A 20,183-nucleotide genomic window follows, 5' to 3' on the forward strand; every position below is an offset into this window, starting at 1 on the left:
CCCACTGGGAAGTAGAGCCCAGGGACCATGATGTCAGAGAGTGTATGCCACATAAAGCCAGAAAAGAGAGAATTACGCAAAAGTCAGCTTCTTTTCTAGAATGAGGAACTCGGACTCTTCTGACGCGTAAATCTCCCGAAAAACAGGATTTTCTGCTTGAAAACACTTTTGACTTAACAGGACCCAAGGGCAGTTTTCATATTTGTGAATTAGTTTTGGCTATAAAAACACGCGGAATTTCAACACACACTGAGAGTCAAGTCTCAGAATAAAAGATGCAGGCTCCTTTTCACCAATGGTAAAAACAGCACGCTCTGGTAAATGCGGCCTTCATAACCTAGGGGGACTGCTGAGCGGGTGCAAACCCGCAGGAATGAAAGCGCAATGAATTCTCTAACCTGGGGGAAGTGAGTATAAACAACAATGCAGAGAAAACCGAACTGGCAGTGGTTCTGGCTAAACAATGGGTCTGCCCATTCTAAAGCATGGAGAAGGCGCCTCTTACCCTAACAGTTCTGAAATTGGCAGCATCGTCCACACCGTTAACTTTGGCGGAGTCCAGGCTCAGGTAGTTGTATCTGCTGAAATCCCTCTCCAGCTTCAGCTTCTCTGTGGAGTCAGGCACGCAAATCGATGTCAGATCAGGAAATGTATTTCAAACTGACAATATGGACAGAGATCAATAGCAGTGATTCTCCCAAGCCCACTTTTGTAACTGTTGTGCATTTATTATTGCATGGAAAATATTGTGATGGAGGATATCCAAACACAAAGGGGTGGAAAACGTCCTTCATATAACTTGGCTTTGGGCTCACGTGAATCATTATGATATACCCCATAAAGTGGTACGACTGGCTACAGACTGACCATTCTGTGATTCTTTGGAAGACTGCTACCAACTCTCGGGGGCACTCATTAGTTCAGTAAATTCCAAGTCTAGACATCAGAACACTCTTCCTAGCTGATCCTTTCCGCGCTTCCGCTAGTATATGCCGAGTGGGTAACTCAGTGTGTTTTAGGGTGCATTTGTTGACTTTTTGTTGCTGTTGCTTGCTTGCTTGTTTGTTTGTTTCTGGAGACAGGGTTTCTCTCTGTGTAGCTTTGGAGCCTGTCCTGGCACTCACTCTGTAGGCCAGGCTGACTTGGGACTCACAGAGATCCGCTTGCCTCTGCCTCCTGAGTGCTGGGATTGAAGGCGTGCGCCACCACCGCCTAGCTCAATTGCTGACTATTCCAAGGTGATGAGGATTAATTTTCATTGTCAACTGAATTCAGATCGCCTAAGACACCTCTCAATGTTCTGAGAGAGGTTTAACAGAGAGAGAGGACAGACTGGATAATATGTGGGTGGAGGCATCCATGGGGCCCAGAGCGAGCCTCACGAACACCAGCATCCACCTCGCAGTGCTACTGGTCTGCCCAGATGTGAGCAGTCCCACGGTCAACTGGTGCAAGAGCCAACACGATCATGTTCCTCAGATCCTGAGCCAAATTAGCCTTCTGCTCTTACACGGCTTCTTCCTAAGTATTTAGTCACAGAAATAAGAAAAGTAACAGACAGAGCGTGTCTCTCTGAGTGTGAGAGGTTTTCCATAGCTCTTCTTGCTTTAACTGTTTGATGACGTAGCCAGTAGCAACTGAATAATTTCCTTGTGAACTTATATTAATTCCACAAAATCTCTGAAAGTCAGATGGCTAACTCTTGCATGGCTACAAATATCTTCCCTAGGACTTTAAAAATTATTACACTTATCCATTTTCTGTACATGTGTGAGGGCATGTATGTAAATACATGCAACTGTATCATGGCAAGGGGGTAGAGGTCGGGACAACTTGTGGGAGCTGGTTCTCTCTTTAAACCACGTTAAGTCCAGGAGACAGAGCTCAGGTTATCAGACTTGAACGCAAGTGCCTTTACCATTGAGACATCTTGCCCACCCCATTCCCCATGGTTTTTAAAATCCTCAGAAAATTCTTCTATAATTGTAGGCCTTTATTACACATTGCCAATTTTCTTCCCATAAGTGTTATGGTCCTCTGTTTCACTTTTAAATGTGTGAGTGGTCCTTCCCCCGACCAGAAGGCTCCCCTAACACGCCTGAGGCATATGACTTGGTCCCTGGTGAGATGCAGAAACACGACGGAGATGCTGGGGTGCGGTAGGAGCAAACAGAAGATGAAATGAGAATGCCGGCAGGGAAAACATAGGGAACGTGTGTCGTAGAGAAGGCTTCAGGAAACGCTGCAACAATAAAAGGCAAACAGAAACGCGGACTTACGGAGCAGCTCCTCAGAGGCTCCAGAGAGCAGCTGATAGAAGACATGGAAGTTTCTTTCACCTCTTGGCTGCTTAACGACACGAGATTTCTCCAAAAGATCTAACAGAAAAAAAAAAAAAGAAAATTAAATTGTATAAAATTCGTTTTGCCTTCAACCATGGCTTCAACCCTTGCTTCCTCTTTCGTTACTTTACACTACCAAAATAAAACAATAAAAGAAGTTATATTTTAAGGGCTTCCTTGAAACAGAAGCACAACTGGACTAAAATCACCAACGTAGGCAGTTATTTCCAAACAGACCCGTTCAGGATAATAGCTCTTAATACTAGTATCCTATTAGGCGTTTAATGGTCACATTAAAGTTTTAAAAATATAATGTCGCAAACATAAGCACCGAAACACATCCTTTCATATTCCACATCATAGTTATGAAGCTAACAGACAAACTGCCAGGCCCTGTGTGTGAGTGTTTCTTGAATAGTATTTGTTTCAGCAGGTCTCACTGCACAGCTGAGCACACAGGCAAGGCTATCTGGGGAAACCAGATTTGAAATCAGACCACCCAACAACATGCGGCTTCTGGGCTCCACATATGCCCTTTGCCTTTCGGCAGAATCAGAGCGGGTTCTCTAGATCACCAAAGTTTGAGGATCTTGTGTTATCTGGCCCTATTCGTTCACTGACTCCAGACACTTTTCCATCTTTAAACTTACGGTCTCGTCAAGTTTCCACACTCCTCAATGACAAACTAACAAACCAGAAAGGAGGCATCATGACAAAACGGCAGACAGCAGTTCTCCTCCTGCCGAGAATCCCACTAACCCCTTACCAGAGACACAGAAACCCAGCCAAGCTCTGCTGGCAAAAGCTAATTTTAAGACGTATCCTTATAAACGCACGCTTTTAGCTACAAAACACGGTAGCGATGACATTCTAAGCCATCGGTTCTGTTTACTGATGTTCCCGACACACTTAGTCCTAAACACACTGAAACCCAGATGCTATTGAACTGGGTGTGAAGTCAAAGGGAGAGCACCATGAAGGTTCCCGAGGGAACACTCACTGATCTTCATTTGTGTTTGTGGATTCTGCAAGAGCATTGGAGGATGCAGGGAGGGAAGAATTTAACACTGCAGCCACAGTGAACGGGGATCCAGAGTGCTCTAAATACATCTGGTTGCTTATAAGAACAAAGAGATGGAGCTGGGCGGTGGTGGTGCACACCTTTAATCCCAGCACTTGGGAGGCAGAGGCAGGAGGATCTCTGTGAGTTTGAGACCAGCCTGGTCTACAAGAACTAGTTCTAGGACAGGCTCCAAAAGCTACACATAGAAACCCTGTGTCAAAAAAAAAAAAAAAAAAAAAAGACAAAGAGATGGGAGGCAAAACCTATCTATTCCAGATTAGTTTATGTTCGTCTCCAGCTGTCACAAGACTTGCTCCCCAAACTGTGGTAAAACAAAAAGAAGGGGTAAAAAGTGAGAAGCAATCAATACAACCCAGGGGTAAAGGCAGCGTATAGTATTCGCCATCTGTAAAGAAATGAAAGTTCTGGGCTGGAGAAATGGCTCAGAGGTTAAAAGAACTGACTGCTGTTCTGGAGGTCCTGAGTTCAATTCCCAGCAACCACATGATGGCTCACACCCATCTATAATGAGATCTGGTGCTCAGAACACTATATACATAATAAATAAATTTAAAAAAAAAAAGAAATTTCAGACAATCAATATGTATCCACGAGTGCAGAAAAACAAATAACTAAAAAGACAGTATGGTGCTATTTCTCAAGTGGTCAAGCTTGTGAAAGATCCTGGCAGAAGTTAGTGTACAATTCGGGAACAAAGAAGCCGGGGCAGATTCTTCACAGAGAAGCTAATCCTCAAAGGAGTCCCCACGCCTTGAAGAAAGTAACTGACTACACGACAAACACAAACAAGGGCTATATTCTGCTTTGTTCATTCACACAGATTCCTGCGGCGGAATCACCGCCCACTCGGCACCGGGAATCGGCAAACAGGAAGGCTTTCTTTCTCTGGTCACACAGGTCAGTGACCGCGCCACACACACCAATACAACAGTCTTTCCAGGTGAGAGGAGACACGGACAGCTGGGGAATGACTCAGAGGACAGAGTGCGTGCCAAGCACGTATGTGGGTCAGAGTTCGGATACCCAGAAGGCAAGGAAAACCAAGATATGGCAGTGCATGTCCGGTGAGATCGAAGGAGTGAGGAGAATCCCCAAAATCTCAAGAGTTAACTGCCTGGTACTCCATCAGTGACTATGATACCCTGCCTCAAAGGAGAGGACCAGCTCTGGAAATCTGACCTCCGCACAAGCACCATGGCACACACGCACACACACACATTTCCAGACGGAGACGACAAGTTGCTCATGACTGAGAGGGTGAGGAAGGCAGAGTAAGTGAAGAACCCAGGCTTTACAGATCCCTAAGAGCTTGGCCACACCTTGGACACACTGGACACCTCCCAAGCCTGCTCTTTGCACCTCAGTTACGGAGACAAACACACTCGGCAGCATGGACACAGTCTCTCCTACGCCTCGTCAAGACACAAAATAAGATCTTCAGAAAGCACATGACTCATCGGCTGTACTGTGCGGCTCCCACGGGCTACTGAGCCGGGCATTCGGCTGCTTTGAAAATGTTGATGACGGAGAATGAGTGTAGAAACAGCGACGACTGTCAGGCTCAGCGATGGCTGTGGGATCCATCGCCATTAGTGCTAGCGCCAGCGAGTGAAAGGCCAGCAATGTGACAAAGAACGCGGACCCACAAATGTACTGATATGGTCGGAAGTGATCACCGTATTCAAACAAGACTCACGGTGCATGTGTTTAAAAGGAGAGGCACAAAAGGGAAACCGAGGCAGAACTTCAACTTCCTTTCCGCCTGTGAGCCTACGCAGCCCTGAGTGCTTCCCCTGAGGTTGACTCTGTCACCTCCACCCTGCAGACAAGAAAAGGAGGCTCATGCCATGCTGATCGGAGTGTGAACCCGGAGCTTTGGTTACTGAAGCTCATGCTTAGGTTCTGTCGTTGTTGGGGGAGGGGAAGCGCAAAACTCTTAAACGTTTGGGAAATGGACTTTATATGAAATCCATGAATTCACTAAGCAACTCTCTCACAAAATGAGGCAGCTTTTATTGCGAAGCAGTTGAAGGTTTTTACTACTTACAAGGCTGACTCTATTACCCCGGAGCCTATTTCGGGTTCTTTACGGCTTTTCACGTAAGTCATAAGCTTCCAGGTAGAAAAGGAATTAGAGGAGATGCCTGCCCCCAGATAATTCACGAATCCTTGAAGCCACTCCCTGTCGGTGGTTTGTGCTAAATGTGCATGTACCAACATAATCAAACAGCATGAGACTATACTGAATAATTACTCAAAGCAGAGAATATAAGCTCTATTCACTGTAGGGACTTCTCACCTGACCATGTTAATTTACTTAAATGCACCCTGAATGAAGGGGAAACAGAACTCAGCACGGTTCTTCTCCACCAGGGGAGCGCCTACAGCATGGGCCGGGCCTCTGCTAGGGAGATTTCGAGGACTTAATGCCAGATCCCTGGTACAGCAGCATCCGTGAGAATGTCCAGACCCCCCAATGCAACCGCATCTCAAGATGTAAAGATCGCCATAAATTCATATTAGAGAGATAAACTTATTAAGCCATATGGGAATAGGGACAAAGGAAGACTGGGCCAGAACTTGCCCTCCTACCTAGCAGGCCACCACCCACTAAGAACCGGAAGAAGGACCTGTTCTGAGCTTCAGGGGCTCTCTGCTTCTGACATCTTAGCAGCGAAAATTTATATGATGCACAGGTGCCCGCTCGTCTCAGAGACCACCTTCCCTGGGCACACCTTCCCTGGGCACACCGTCAGAGGAATAAAACACCCACGACTGCACTCACTGAAAACGAAAGCTTTTGAAAGCAGACGAAAGAATGAAAATGAATAAAAAGAATAGAAGGGCTGGTAATAAGAACTCTCATTACCCCGGGGCACAAGGAAAGGATTACAAGCCTAGAAAAAAAAAAATCAATGTTTTATATTCAATCTCTCTCCCAGGAAAAGCAGCAGCCCTGAACGAAAAAGCAGGAGCTGTGGGCACTGCCCTCGGTGGCCCCCATCTCCAACTGTGCTCGGTGGCCCGCCATCTCCAACTGTTCCCCATGTCCCCCCCCATCTCCAACTGCCCTCGGTGGCCCCCATCTCCAACTGTCCCCCATGTCCCCCCATCTCCAACTGTCCTTGGTGGCCCCCCCATCTCCAACTGTCCCCGGTGGTCCCTTATCTTTACTGAAGTATTTCTGGTCACTGTCCAGATGGACAGGAGAGGAATGTGAAGGTTTTATTTAGAACTGTCCATCCAAGCCAGTGGATGTTTAGAAGTTAAGGAAAAAATTAATATCTCATCAGTGGGTGCTTACTACAGTTAGCTCAAAAAAGAAACAAGAAAAAAGAAAACAAGAATAAGGGCGTGTTCAAGCTCTTGAAGAGGCCTATGAAGACACATCTTTGTCTCAGTTTTCCCAGTGACGATGGGATAACATTACAAGCCCATGCATGACTGAAAATGCTAACTGCCCCTGAGACCCCACGCCTTCCCATTGCTGGTTCAGAGACAAACACCTGGGAGAAAACACCTCAGAGTAGCATCTAATGGACGTATGCCGTCATGACAGCAAAAGGCTAATACAAATACACATGCTTATAAGTAGTTATCATTATAAGATTTTAACTATTTCTCTCCCTGTCTTAGGTTATTACCTACCTCCCCTCCAACTACCCAATTACCAGGAAATACTGAGCAGAATTCAATATTTTTACTGGACAATCCTAAATATGAATGTGGGTTGACTTATCTTTTAGGGCACAGATTTTAAATCAATACCATCCTTTTAAAGATCCTGGAATACTGGAGACTCACATAAGGGTTGGTAGGCATAGCCGAATGCTTGTAATTATATCCAAGAAGGCTTCCGGTAGCCATGCTGGCCAGCTTGGCGTCTGATTGAGAGACACTGTCTCAATGGGTAAGGAGGAAGAACAATTGAGGACCATTACTGAGATCAACTTTAGGTCTCCACACCCCCCCCACACATGCACCCCCTCCCCCCACACCCCCACCCCCACACACACATACACACATACATACAAACACACGTGTCCACCACATACACACATAGAGAAAAAAAATCAAAATGCGCACAAAGCCCAGCCCTAGTTTTACAAATAAGATAACATGCACTTCCTAACTTGTTAACGGTTAGTGGTCCCAAATACGGCAGATTAGAAGCAGACACTATTGACTGGTAGACAGATATTAACCAGCTCCCAAGAATGGATTAACTCATCAATAGCAGTGTTTCTCAACCCATGGGTCGCGACCCCTTTGACAAACCTCTATCTCCAAAAATATTTACAATTCAGAACAGTAGCAAAACTACAGTTATGGAGTAGCAAAAAAAATAATTTTTTTTTTTTTTTGGTTTTTCGAGACAGGGTTTCTCTGTGGTTTTCGGAGCCTGTCCTGGAACTAGCTCTTGTAGACCAGGCTGGTCTCGAACTCACAGAGATCCTCCTGCCTCTGCCTCCTGAGTGCTGGGATTAAAGGCGTGCTGGGATTAAAGCCACCACCGCCCGGCTCAAAAATAATTTTTATGGTCAGGGGTCACCACCACGTGAGGACCTGCATTCAAGGGTCACAGCCTTAGGAAGGTTAAGAACCACTGACCTACAGGGTTCTCCAAATCCATACGCTGTCAAGAAACAAATAAGATCAGTTTCCTCGAGAATGAATTAGATGAGGCAGTTTCTCAATGGTTTGCCATCGATGAAATCAGAGATATGACACAGAAGAACAAAGCTATAAATCTCATACAATGTAAAAAAATAAACCATGTTCCATGTGTTACCAATACACAGCATAGAGGCTAAACAATACACCCCAAGGGAGACGACACACAAAAGCAGGAAGCAACCACGCCATAAATTCTATAGAAATGTAAGAGAAAAGCAATCGAGAGCCTTCTGCGGAGGGCCGGTTCATTTCCTGTCCTTCATGTCTCTGCAGGGGATGTCCCCAACGATCTTCATCGTTCCTCCCCAGGACTGGAGGGACAATTGCACGGTAAGGCCTAGGGTTGAGGTGCATGGACGCAGATTGGGTCCTTCTGGGTTCTGCTTACCACATACACGATGACCTCGCTCTTCAGTCCAGCGAGACAGTTGGGGCGATAGCCACGGGGAGAAATCATGAACACTTAGTGCCATCGTTGGCTCCCTGACTTCTAACTGCCAGGGAGCTATGAGCACACCTATGTGTTCAGGTGACAAACCCAAAGCCACTCTCTTCGACCTCAGCTTTATCTATAACAGAGTCTTTTCTTTTCCAGTTGGCCTCCCACGTCCAGACTGCCTACATGGGTTGGTGTGGACTGTGGGAGAAAGTACTCTAAATCTCAGTAGCTTGAAGCATTGAGTGGTTCTGTCTGGTCTGAAGCCAGCATGGCTGATGGTCCTGGGCTCGCTCCTGGCTCTCTGAGAGACACCTGATAGAAACACATCAGGCAGTCCATTTCATGACCCTCCTCTGTACCAAACAGATGTCTGTGCACACTGTCGTGAAGAGAGACTCCAGAGAAAGCAAAGGCAAACTCCACTATGCTGCCAGTCCAAGTCTGGCTACCCCCCGCCCCGACAACTGTTCCACAGACTATGACAAACCTCACGGCCAAGTCCTGAGTCAAAGACGATGGGACAATCCAAAGGTGAGACACAGAATGAGAATTTAGTGGGACCATTCCCGAAAAATCTATCCAACTGAGGCTGTTAAAATAAAATTGCTGGGCCGTGAGGTGGTCCAGGGGGGAAAGGTGTAAGACACCATGTCTAGAAACCTGAGTTCCATCCCCAGGACGCGCAGAGTGCATCTTCCCCGGCTGCCTGCCGGGTGAGCACGGAAAACAGTGAAAAAAGAGCTGGAATTCGGCTTGGTGGGAGAGTGCATAAGAAGAGGGTCCTACCTTCAACCCCCAGAAACCCCAAAATAAGGCATATAGATAAAATTACCCACTAAATCTGGAGTTTTGCTTATTAAAAATTTCAAACGCATAAAATCACATATGATATTCAGTGTGTGTATGTGGTATATGTGTGTATGTTTGTGTAGTATATGTGTATACATGGGGTATGTGTGTATGTGGGGTGTGTGTATGTTGTATGTGTATGTGAAGTGTGTGTGCAATGGGTGTGTGTGATATGTGTGTATATGGGGGGGTCGTATGCGTTATGTGTATGCATGTGTGTGTGTATGTGCATGTATGTATGTATGCATATGTGGGGTATATATGTGTGTATATGTGGGGGATGTGTATATGTGGGGTGTGTGTGTGTGTGTGTGTGAGAGAGAGAGAGATGTCAGATTTATTCAGTTGCTGGTTTGTCTCTGCACTTACAGAATTTGTATTTGGTGAAAGGCCATACAGACAATAAACAAGTCAGCATTTAATAGTGGGAAATAGACATTTATTGAGGGTTTACTATGTACCAGGCACTTTATGGAGCTATAAATACAGAACTAACCCTGGTCCAGCCTGACACACGCTTGATTATTCCCACTGCAAGGATGAAGTCAGGGAGGGCCAGAGAACTTCAATAACTTGCTGTCTCTTGTATAGACATCGGTGATCACATGAGAAACCAGTGGGTTGTGTGCATGAAGCAAAAGCCCCAAATGCTGAAACACGACATCCAGGGTGTGCTTCTGTGACACTCAGCGGGGGTGAGAGCGGTCAGCGTCTTTAGTCTGCACTTTAGACTTGAAATCAGAGCCTATTTCCAGAGCAGATTACTCTCCGTGCTGGTCTCTGAGCAGATTTAGATCATGTTTTTCCATGGTCTAAATTGCTTCCAAGCACCACAGATTTGAGAAGATGCCTGGGAGTATTATAAAAGAAGCAAAAAACTAGTTTCTCAAAGGTTCCAGTTCAGAGCACTACAACACAGCAATCTTCGGCCACAAGCACCTGATTAGTAAGTAAGCAAGCAGCAAGCCATAGCCAACTAGAGGCGCCGCTCTAGGTCAGTGGGACGTCTGCACTCGCTCCCAGTGTCTCATCTTCTCTATTAAAGAAAGCAAGCCTCTGCCACCTCCCATTTTAATTACACGTCCTTCTTAAGGACACTGCCCTCAGGCCTCTGGAACTCTCAAGTGTGCTCCAGACTAAGAGCACCCCTCTTTAGGAGGAGGGAGATGAGTTGGGGGCCTTTGCTCTCCACTTCCCGGGTGTACAACCGTCTAGAGGGTGCCTGAACAACTCGGGGTGATCATTTGAGCCATTGACAAGTTGGGCTTTTCCTAGTGGCTGCTGGGAAAAGAAGCAACGCATCTCTTCTAAAGCCCGTGCTCTTCTCCAGCCTGCAAGAAGCTAACGCGTCAGGGTCTGGCAAGAACCCCGGCGATTCACCACTGCTTTACATGCCCCAAAGCCAGCCTGGCAGCTCCCATGGCCCGCATGAGTCAGCCCTGCCTGTATGGGGTGAAATTTCCTGTCCCACCACTAATGTGTGCTTTCCCTCTCTACAGCAAGGGATATTCTTAACCACCGGGGTGTTCCCGCTTACGAGTTTCAATGTAATTTTTTTTTTTTTGTGGGAACAAACTGTAACCAAGACCATATGAAACTCATTCGCACAGACATATTGGTCTTAACGGACACCAAGTGTTTGGTATTTATTTTCCATGGATACTGTAAGAATCTTCTGAAGATCTTCGTCAGGAAGAGACTTATGTTTAGAACTTGAACTTAAATGATAATCCAAAGTTATTTTCTCATGCTGATAATGAAGCAACTAACTCCTAATTATCTTCACAGAATCCTCAAGAACACTATTGATTAAATCATTCCAGAATGTTCAGTTGCAAGTTCCATAAAGAAAGGATAAGTCCGATGCTACCATCGATGTAATACCCAGCTACTGTATTAAGTGGCATTAATAATGCAATAACTAGCGTTAATTCGCCTTATAAAAAGAAAGCACTAAGGATTTATGAATAGTTTGCCGAATTAAAATGAATTGCTTCTGAGAATGGTGGCCTTAAACTTGAGCCACCCCCTTCCCGAGACAGCTCTCATCAGCTGATATACCCTGCACAGGGTCTGGCTAGGCAGCGTGGCAGGGGCCATCATCATTTGCTTCTGGCTAGAGGAGATGCATGCTACCCGAGTACTTCCGCTGCCGTAGTTGGCCTAGAAAATCATGTCATCGAAATGGGAGTATCCTACCCAATTTCTTCTCACATTAGAACTTTCCCTTCAAGCTACTTCCCTCACAACGCCACATTCCCACAAGCACACAGCGCCGTTGCCATGCGCAAGCACAGCACAGCACAGTATATAGTGAGGCGGACCAAAAGGAAAAGTCAAACCACTTAAGTACCGCAAAAATGCTGAAGCAGAAGAACCAGAGTCCATCCACTCACTTCCGTTATTTGAAAGATGAGGAAATGCTAGTCCTATCTGTGAACAATGATGAGGCTTTCGTTTTAAAGTTCAGCGACTCGTTCAGCTACTGGGCTCTATGGCATGTGCCTGTAATATCACTGGGGAGATGATGTGGGACTCCCCCTCTGTATGCTGTGAATACCATTGGTTAATAAAGTAACTGCCTTGGCCCATTGGTAGGGCAGAACAGAGCTAGGCGGAGAAAACTAAACTGAATGCTGGGAGGAAGGAGGCGGAGTCAGAGAAAAGCCACAGAGCTGCCACTGGAGACAGACGTGCTGAAACTTTGCTGGTAGGTCACAACCTCAAGGTGATGCACAGATTAATGGAGACGGGTTAAATTAAGATGTAAGAGTTAGCCAATAAGAAGTTAGAGCTAATGGGCCAAGCAGTGCTTTAAATAATATAGTTTCTGTGTGACTATTTCAGTTCTGGGCGGCTGGGATGAACAAGCAGCCTCCCAACAGCAGGAAGACAAAAAAATGAAAAATTCTGGGATGTGCTAGCCAGTGGTCGAGCCAGATGTATGAGCTCCAGGTTCAGTAAGAAATTTCATCTCAAAATACAGGGTGGACAGTGAATGAGGAAGCCACTGGCATTGATCTCTGACCTCCACACAGTCGCGAACATCTGTTAAGTATACGAGTGTGTTCCTATTCTCATCCCTCGTGCCCCTACCCCCAACACATGCCACGAGTTCCGTTACATGGTATGCATAAATCGCTCCTAACACCAACTTCTGCACAGCATCAGGAAAAGCTCACAAAGCCCTGGCAGCTCCAGGGTTCTTGGCTACCCATCTCCTCTTCTGCTGGACCAGTTCCTCTCCACTTTAGGTCTCAGATCACTTAAAGAGGGTCACTGGTGAGGCGGCTTGGTGGCTAAGAATGCCCAACGCTATTCTGGAGGACATGAGATAGTCTCCCAGCAGCTAAATGAGGATTACACAGCCACTGGAACTCCGGCTGCAGGAGAGCCGACACCCTCTTCAGGCCTCTCCCAGCACCTGCACTCTAACCATTACTCTAACAAGCCAATGACGGTGTTCTGGACACTTTAGACAGCTCTGCCATTTCTGTGTCTAGTGCGGACTACTTATTTTCACTCTATGAATGAATCTCTATAGGCATTGGTCTGGTCATGTGACCCTAAAACCCAGAACATTCGAGAGGATAGTAAGATAATGGCCAGGGTCACATAAACCTCTGCATTATAATTCATTTCCACACAAATGAAACTTGAAATCAAAGGAGAAAGAAACATCAGGGGAGGGCCGGGCTCCCTGGCTCGGTGACCAAGAAGGCACACAAAGCCAGCCACGCTGGTGTGACTCACGGCTGGTCCACAAGTCCTGGACCCGGAGCGACACGTAGCCTGGACCCGGTCCTGTATTCCTCACTCCACACCGGGAAGGAGGCTAATGAGTCCTTGTTTTACCAACAGCTAGATTACAGTTCCATTATCTAGATAGCCTAAAAAGGAGGTCACGTTTCTCAAAATAACATTCGAGATAAAGGCCTACTCACGGTACAGGAGAAAAGCTTCCTTAAAAAAGCTACTAATTTAAATCCATTATTTCTGTTTTAGGGCTAAGGTAAAGTTCAGTGCGCCTGCCCAGTGTGTATGATGCCCTGGGCTCTATCTTAGCACCACAAAATTAATGAATAAATTCCCTCGGTTTTATTCTTAATCACAGAATATATGTTTCTTAGACTGACTTAAAGGCCCGTGAGGAATAAAGTACAAATACTTCAGCAGATTTCTAAACAGTTTACCAAAGGTAACAATAAATGAATTTTTAACGCTTAGCCAGGTATAAGGATACAAGCGTTTTTTGAGGCCTGTTTGGATGAGACATTACAATTATCTCTCAAAAAATCAAAACCAAACCAAACAATATATATGTGTGTGTATGTATGTATGTATGTATGTATATATATATATGCATGCATAAAAACATATATACATATGTTTTATATTATATTGTAAAGCAATCTGAAATGCCATGGTTAACAATTCTTATTAAAGCAAACGCTCTTCCTGTTTCTTCAATCGAAGTATTTAGACTAGTCCACCACTTACAAACGCCTGTTTTAGCATTCTCAACCGGTTGATAAAGAGTCAAGTAAAATACTTACAGTTACTTATCACTCCTCCCAGCGGGTCACCTTTAAAGTCAAATTCAATATCCATATATTTGCCCTGTCAAAGAGAGACTCCGTAAGTGCATCTCAAAACAGCCTGCGTGCTTCAGAAAGGAGCATCCTAACTCATTTTCAGTCTTTGTATGGATGTAATTAAGAAAGGCAGCTCATTTACCCATAAGGCAAAACAGCCTCCATGAATAATTCACACTGCAAAGCCACTACTAAGAGCCCATCTAGCCTGTAGCTAATTTAAAAACGGATCTTTGCACACACACACACACACACACACACACACACACACACACACGGGGGGGGGGGGGGGGGTGGAGTCCTTTCCATCATATGACCTTTCCATTTTAGATAGTTTCCAAACTTCCTGAAGGGGATACAGTCTCAGATCAAGACTGAAAACAAAGGCACTAGTCTTGGCAGGTAAACTGATTGGAAAGATACATTATTTCATTTTATAGGCAGAATGTGTCTTAAGTCATTGTTACAAACTCCACATTAGGCAGCAGGTGAAACGCAATCCCTCCCCCAGATTTCCAACTGTTCAAATCAAAACACAATGATGCGGGCCACAAGCTCAGAGCGAAAGACTACTTATCCCATTGAGAGGCATTTGACGTAGATTACACAGCAATATAGAGCCCAGGGTCACATTACACTCCACGGGCAGTATCATAAGACACATGGGGTTAAATCTCGTAAATTTTAGAAGCAGCCTCCAATAGCCTTGATGAAGAGTTACCAGGAACAGGAGAATAGCCGTGGCATCTGCTTTGTGTTTAGAAAAAAGTATGTGTATTTAATAAGGAATTCTTTCGCTTTGTTGCATGTCCTGCCTCAATCACAATCAGATAGATACTGTGTACAGAATTTCCCCTAAGAATCATATTTATTTTAAAAATGTGATAAGGGAGCAAAGACTCGACTGCATGGCACTTGGCCAACAATGCGACTTGGGCCATTTTCTTAGCTTACGGGTGCCCCTCACCAGCTCCTCTCCCACTGCCATCTACCCTTTGAAATCTTCACTTAAGCCCCAGCGAATATCTCCAAATCATTTCTTTTACGTTGAGAAAGGCGAGCGAGAAACCAGACACAGTCCCTGCTGGGAAGGAGCTCACAGCCTGGTAAGCAGGACATGGTGGTGGCGAGACAAGCCTACCACAGCTCATGGACGCAGGCAGCTATGCCAGGGGTGAGGACGGGAGCAGAAGAAGTGAGTTCACGGCAAATGCCAAGTCTGCTGGGAGGTGGAGGAGCAGAAGGAGCAGAAGGAGCAGGCATAAGAACCAAGCACCAGCTGTTAGGGACAGTGAGGCGGGGCTGCTTCAGGCTGGAGACCAAAGTCAGGTAGGTTGGCGTGACTTTTTGACTTCTCCTGACGTGAGCCATTGTTACTGAAGGCTCCTAAAGAAGAAGGCTGGATCAGACTCGCCACTTTACAAGGCCATCTGACTAGTGTGCAACGGGCTGGAAAGGAGGAGGCCTGGTAGTGATCAGGGGATCCGGGCATCGGCTGGCTACACCAATTGGGAGGAAACCGTTGAGCGCTTCCAGCAGAAGAAGCGAAAGAGGATCATAAACTGAGAGCTATTCAGAGTCGCAGGGACAGTCCTGGGCTTGACAGACAGAACCTCCAGAACAGCAGAGACCGAGGAGACAAGGCAGCGGGAGATGAGGGAAGAAAAACAGAGAGGGAGAGAAGGATCGGCCTTGCAGGCTAACTTTGACAGGAGTCCCTGGGCCAAGGGGCAACAGGATCCAGAGAGTGCGTGGAAGGGTGAGACAGGAGCTGGACACCTTCCAAGGTCCCAGTGTCACCTCCGGAATGGGACATGTTCCCTACGGTTTGCTGTTTGAACATTTGGTCCCAGCTGGTGGTGTTGCTTGGGGAGGTTTTGGAAGCAACTGGACCTGGGGACCACCGGACGGACAGCATACTGTCAGGACCTGCCCCAGCACCCATGACGGATGTTTCTCCTCAAACGGTAAGCCAAAATAAGTCCTTCCTAGGCTGCCTTTTTAAGGTACTTGAACAGACGACAAAAAAGTAATTATTACAGGTGAGTTTGAGGCCAGTCTGGTCTACAAAGAGAGTTCCAGGACAGCCAGGGCTGTGACACAGAGAAACCCTGTCTCAAAAAAATCCTACTGAATGAGAGATTGGGCAAAAGCAAAAGTATAGGCGCTGCCCTCTGCCCCGCCCCAGTGCCTAGTTATCAGTCTACACACAGTAGATGCTTATTTGCTGCTTAAGGAAGAACACTAATCAACAAAGCGCTAAAATACTGTCTACTGTCTCATTCTTTTTAAAAAAAAAAAAAAAAAAAAAAAAAAAAAAAAAAAAAAAGCTCCATATGCCAAACTAGAAATACTGGGGCATACGGCGCACACTGTGAGAGATGTCCTTGAACACACAGCGCCGTGAGGGATGTCCTTGAACACACAGCGCCGTGAGGGATGTCCTTGAACACAGATTTTTACAAGTGTCAGCTATGACCAATGTGTCTTAACTACAGCATAGCAGACTCTATCAGATTTCTCAGTAAAGCGATCAACAAATTCATTCTAGATTAACCAGACACAGCCAAAGGTTCTGTCGAGCAACATCACAATTCCACGAATTAGCACAGAACCCAATTATGAAACGACACCACGTGTTTGGGTGTTTTATTAATCAAGTCATAGACCACAAACAGAGGAATTACTTGAAGCTGGGCATGAAATGACCTAGCCTATAATCAAGTGTTAATCCCATATCCTAATACCCAAGTTATAAGAGGATTTCTCTGAAGCTATTTAATAAGCTAAACAGCCCGCCAAGCCATTTGCAGGATCTTAAATACCACTGTAATAAAAAAAAAAAATTAAAAAACACCTGACCTTCTAAGCAATTCAGTTTCCTGTCTTTGCATCGTCATGGCCAAACACTTGTAAATATGTTTAAAAGTGCATGTGTACACAATTGGCAAACAAAACTAAATTTCTATCACGTAATGAAGTCTGATCATTGTAATTACTTCACTTCAAACTCTATTTCTGCAATGAGATTATCCATGTTACCACACAAGAAAAGGCCTGTATCAAACTGGTTATGAGGCTGTAACGGGCTAATCCGATGGAAAAATTCACAGCCCTGGGTTTGGGATCTTATTTAGCCTTCTTCCTAAGCTTCCTCCGTCTGAGACCATTTCTTTCTTTAAGATCCAGACAACCTGTCTATGGAGAAGGCCAGCGGGGATATAAAATGGGAGCAAGGGAGAACTCCTGGTAGAGAGGCACCAAAGGTTACCAAAACTGATCCTACTGGTACAAGCAATGAGGGGAGAAGATGGCTCAGAAAATGAATGATCTTTTTTTTCTTATCTTTTTTGGCTAAACAACAGGAAAACAAAAAACAAAACAAAATAAGCAAACAAACAAACAAACAAAAAAAAAACCAATCTCAAAATACCATCATGGAGCCAGGCCAAATGGTACAGATGTTTAATCCCACTTAATCAGAAGGCTTTGGGCCGGGCAGTGGTGGGGCACGCCTTTAATCCTAGCAATCGGGAGGCAGAGGCAGGCGGATCTCTATGAGTTTGAAGCCAGCCTGGTCTACAAGAGCTAGTTCCAGGACAGCCTCCAAAGCTACAGAGAAACCCTGTCTCGAAAAACCAAACAAACAAACAAAACAGAAGGTTTTGGTAAAACCCAGAGAGTTCAACACTTACCTGAGCTACTAAATGAGTTCCAGACCAACCTGAGTAACTTAACAAGGTCCTGTAACCAAAAGGAACAGAGACAAGAGAAAGGGAGGGATGGGGAGGAAAAGAGGGTACCAGAGTGCATGGCTTGGCATTCGCAAAGCCCCTGAACTGCAAATGCAGACCACACCACTGTGACACTCAACACATTTGCTCCCAAGGCGGTGTCCGTGTCTTGGTGAAGAACAGAGGCCCAGGGGAGCTCAAGAACCAAGTGCATCAACATGTAGGCACGAGCTGGACAGTTACAGGGCGGAAGGCTGAAAGAGCAGCGAGGGCCAGCCTCGACTAGAAGCGGTGTTTCAGGCTCAGTCATGACAAGACATTAGTTAGCTTTGGTTCTCGGTATCCAGATCTCTCAGCCCCTCGCACTTACCAATCCTAGTGATTTTACCTTCAGGGGGTTTTCAAACACATCCTGTCTTTTCTGAGACCACCAACAGGAACCGAGGGCAACATATATACAAACGACACTCACTTGAGCTATCTTTTTTACTGAATTTCTGGTTCTTTTCATTATTTTATTTGTTTGGTTATTTGGCTGGTTGGTTTTTCCAAGACAGGGTTTCTCTGTGCAACAGCCCTGGCTGTCCTGAAACTCACTCTGTAGGCCATGCTGGCCTTGAACTCACGGAGACCTGCCTAACTCTGCCTCCCGAGTGCTGGGATTAACGGCGTGCGCCACCACAGCCCGGCTGAGTTTCTGATTCTTAATTATGACTTCTAAACGCCAAGCTGCAGATGAGGAAGAAATGATTCTAAATAGTCTTATTTAAACTCATGTAATTTTATGATTGAAGATGAGGAGAAAACATGATTTAAAAAATAGCTTGCATTACAAGAAGAACTGAAAGAATTCCAGAAAGCAACATAAATAAGCTCTTATTGACCTTCCAGTGGGTCTCGACTGGGGGTGGCCCTCTTCTGACCTTAAAAATGTGTGTATTGAATATTAAACATCTGCCTGTTTAAACACACATGGGTTAAACATTAGTGTTAGCACTTAAGCTTCTACAAATACTTACAAATCGGGACGAGTTGTCGTTCCTCACAGTCTTGGCATTTCCAAAGGCTGGTGAGAAAGAAACAGATGCATCAGGAAAGCTGATAGAAAAAAAAAATAATTCCGAGCAGAAACACAAAGCAGCCGTAGTACTGGACAGGAATAATCCTGGCAAACACAGCTCGTGACTTCTGCCCACAGTTAAACACACGTATCCAGCACACATTTTAGTGAGTCGCTAATACTTCCGTCAGTTATTAGAAACACACATGGAACACGTGACAGCCCTGAATCTCGGGACTGTTTCGAGCATTACTCTAAATGCGATCTTGCCTAATTCAACATCTTTTAACTCCTGTAGATAGGCTGCTAACGAGTGGGAGGCAGGTAAGGTTTCTACTCCTCCACCAAAACTGTCGGTAAGGCTATTTCAGAAATCTTCTATTATTGTATGCTTGATGGAAGTGAGTGAGGTTTGCAGATCACAAGAGGCAGGCGAAACTTAAACTCTAACTTTGAAACAAAGCTACTTACTTATATAAATGTGATTACATAAGACCAGTACAGCAAGAGCAATACCGAGAGTCAAAACGGAGTCATTTAAAATAAGACACAAACAATACATAATTTATTAGTTTATGCCCAACAGGTAGACCTCCACGGAATCTAGAAAATTAAAGGAAATGGACATGACCCACAAAGCACAGCCCAAGTCTCTGTCGGTCTTAGCTGCTTCAAGGCAAGCAACATCTGCCCTGGGACTCCCTTGGAAAGGAGAGGGAGCACTCCAGGGTGAGTCTGTCCAGGTACAGAACGTTCAACCGTGTCACCTGTCTAACGCAGAGGACAGCATAGTTATGGGGCAAACAGACTGCCCCACCAAGCCCATGCACAGATACTGACTGACAAACACGTCTGGGACGATGAAAACAGGGAACAGAGGGGCCTAGATACAAGTCCCATGCACATCCCTGTGGGTGTGCTGCAGGCAGCGGTGCGCCTCCAACCTGGGGGTGAACCCAGCCACAAAAGGGTCCTGGGCAAGGGCACTTGGGCCAGTACATCCCGGAAGAGACACAGAATTCTACATTTCCATCCAACCCTGTCCCGAAGCTGTCTCAGGGATCCGGGAGCCACCTTTGAAACTAGCAAGGAAGTATTCGCGAGGACATGGCTAAGTGAAACCACCCTCTTGAATACGAGGCTAGATAGAGCATTTCTAGAAGCCTCCATGACTTTGTTAAGTGGAGGAGAGGATTAGGGTTAACTGTCAGAGAACACAAGCACTTCACTTCGGAGGGGGCCTCGTCCTGAAAGCAGCGCCCTGGAGAGAGGGGACGTTCTTAGGGAGCACAATGACGGTCAGCAGCTAAACCCAACATTGAGCCTACTGTTTTGTGTCTTTAAAAAACATTTATTTGTCTGTTTATTGTGAATGGCATGTGGAGGTCAAAGACCAACTTAAA

At 45.6% G+C, this 20,183-nt stretch overlaps 1 protein-coding gene across 5 annotated transcripts in view; it reads right to left on the reverse strand.

The window, feature by feature from the left end:
• Positions 1-20,183, reverse strand: part of Myo1b (myosin IB) — a 149,445-nt gene that overhangs the window by 48,605 nt on the left and 80,657 nt on the right. For all 5 annotated transcript variants that reach the window (XM_057758574.1, XM_057758573.1, XM_057758572.1 and 2 more), the window contains exons 6-9: positions 18,740-18,786; positions 13,948-14,011; positions 2,280-2,378; positions 506-609 (exon numbers count right to left, since the gene is read on the reverse strand). In XM_057758574.1, coding sequence (XP_057614557.1) covers positions 506-609; positions 2,280-2,378; positions 13,948-14,011; positions 18,740-18,786 — 314 coding nt within the window. The remainder of the gene's footprint in view (positions 1-505; positions 610-2,279; positions 2,379-13,947; positions 14,012-18,739; positions 18,787-20,183) is intronic.

The sequence above is a fragment of the Chionomys nivalis genome, chromosome 26, assembly GCF_950005125.1.
Source record: "Chionomys nivalis chromosome 26, mChiNiv1.1, whole genome shotgun sequence".
Classification (NCBI taxonomy): domain Eukaryota; kingdom Metazoa; phylum Chordata; class Mammalia; order Rodentia; family Cricetidae; genus Chionomys; species Chionomys nivalis.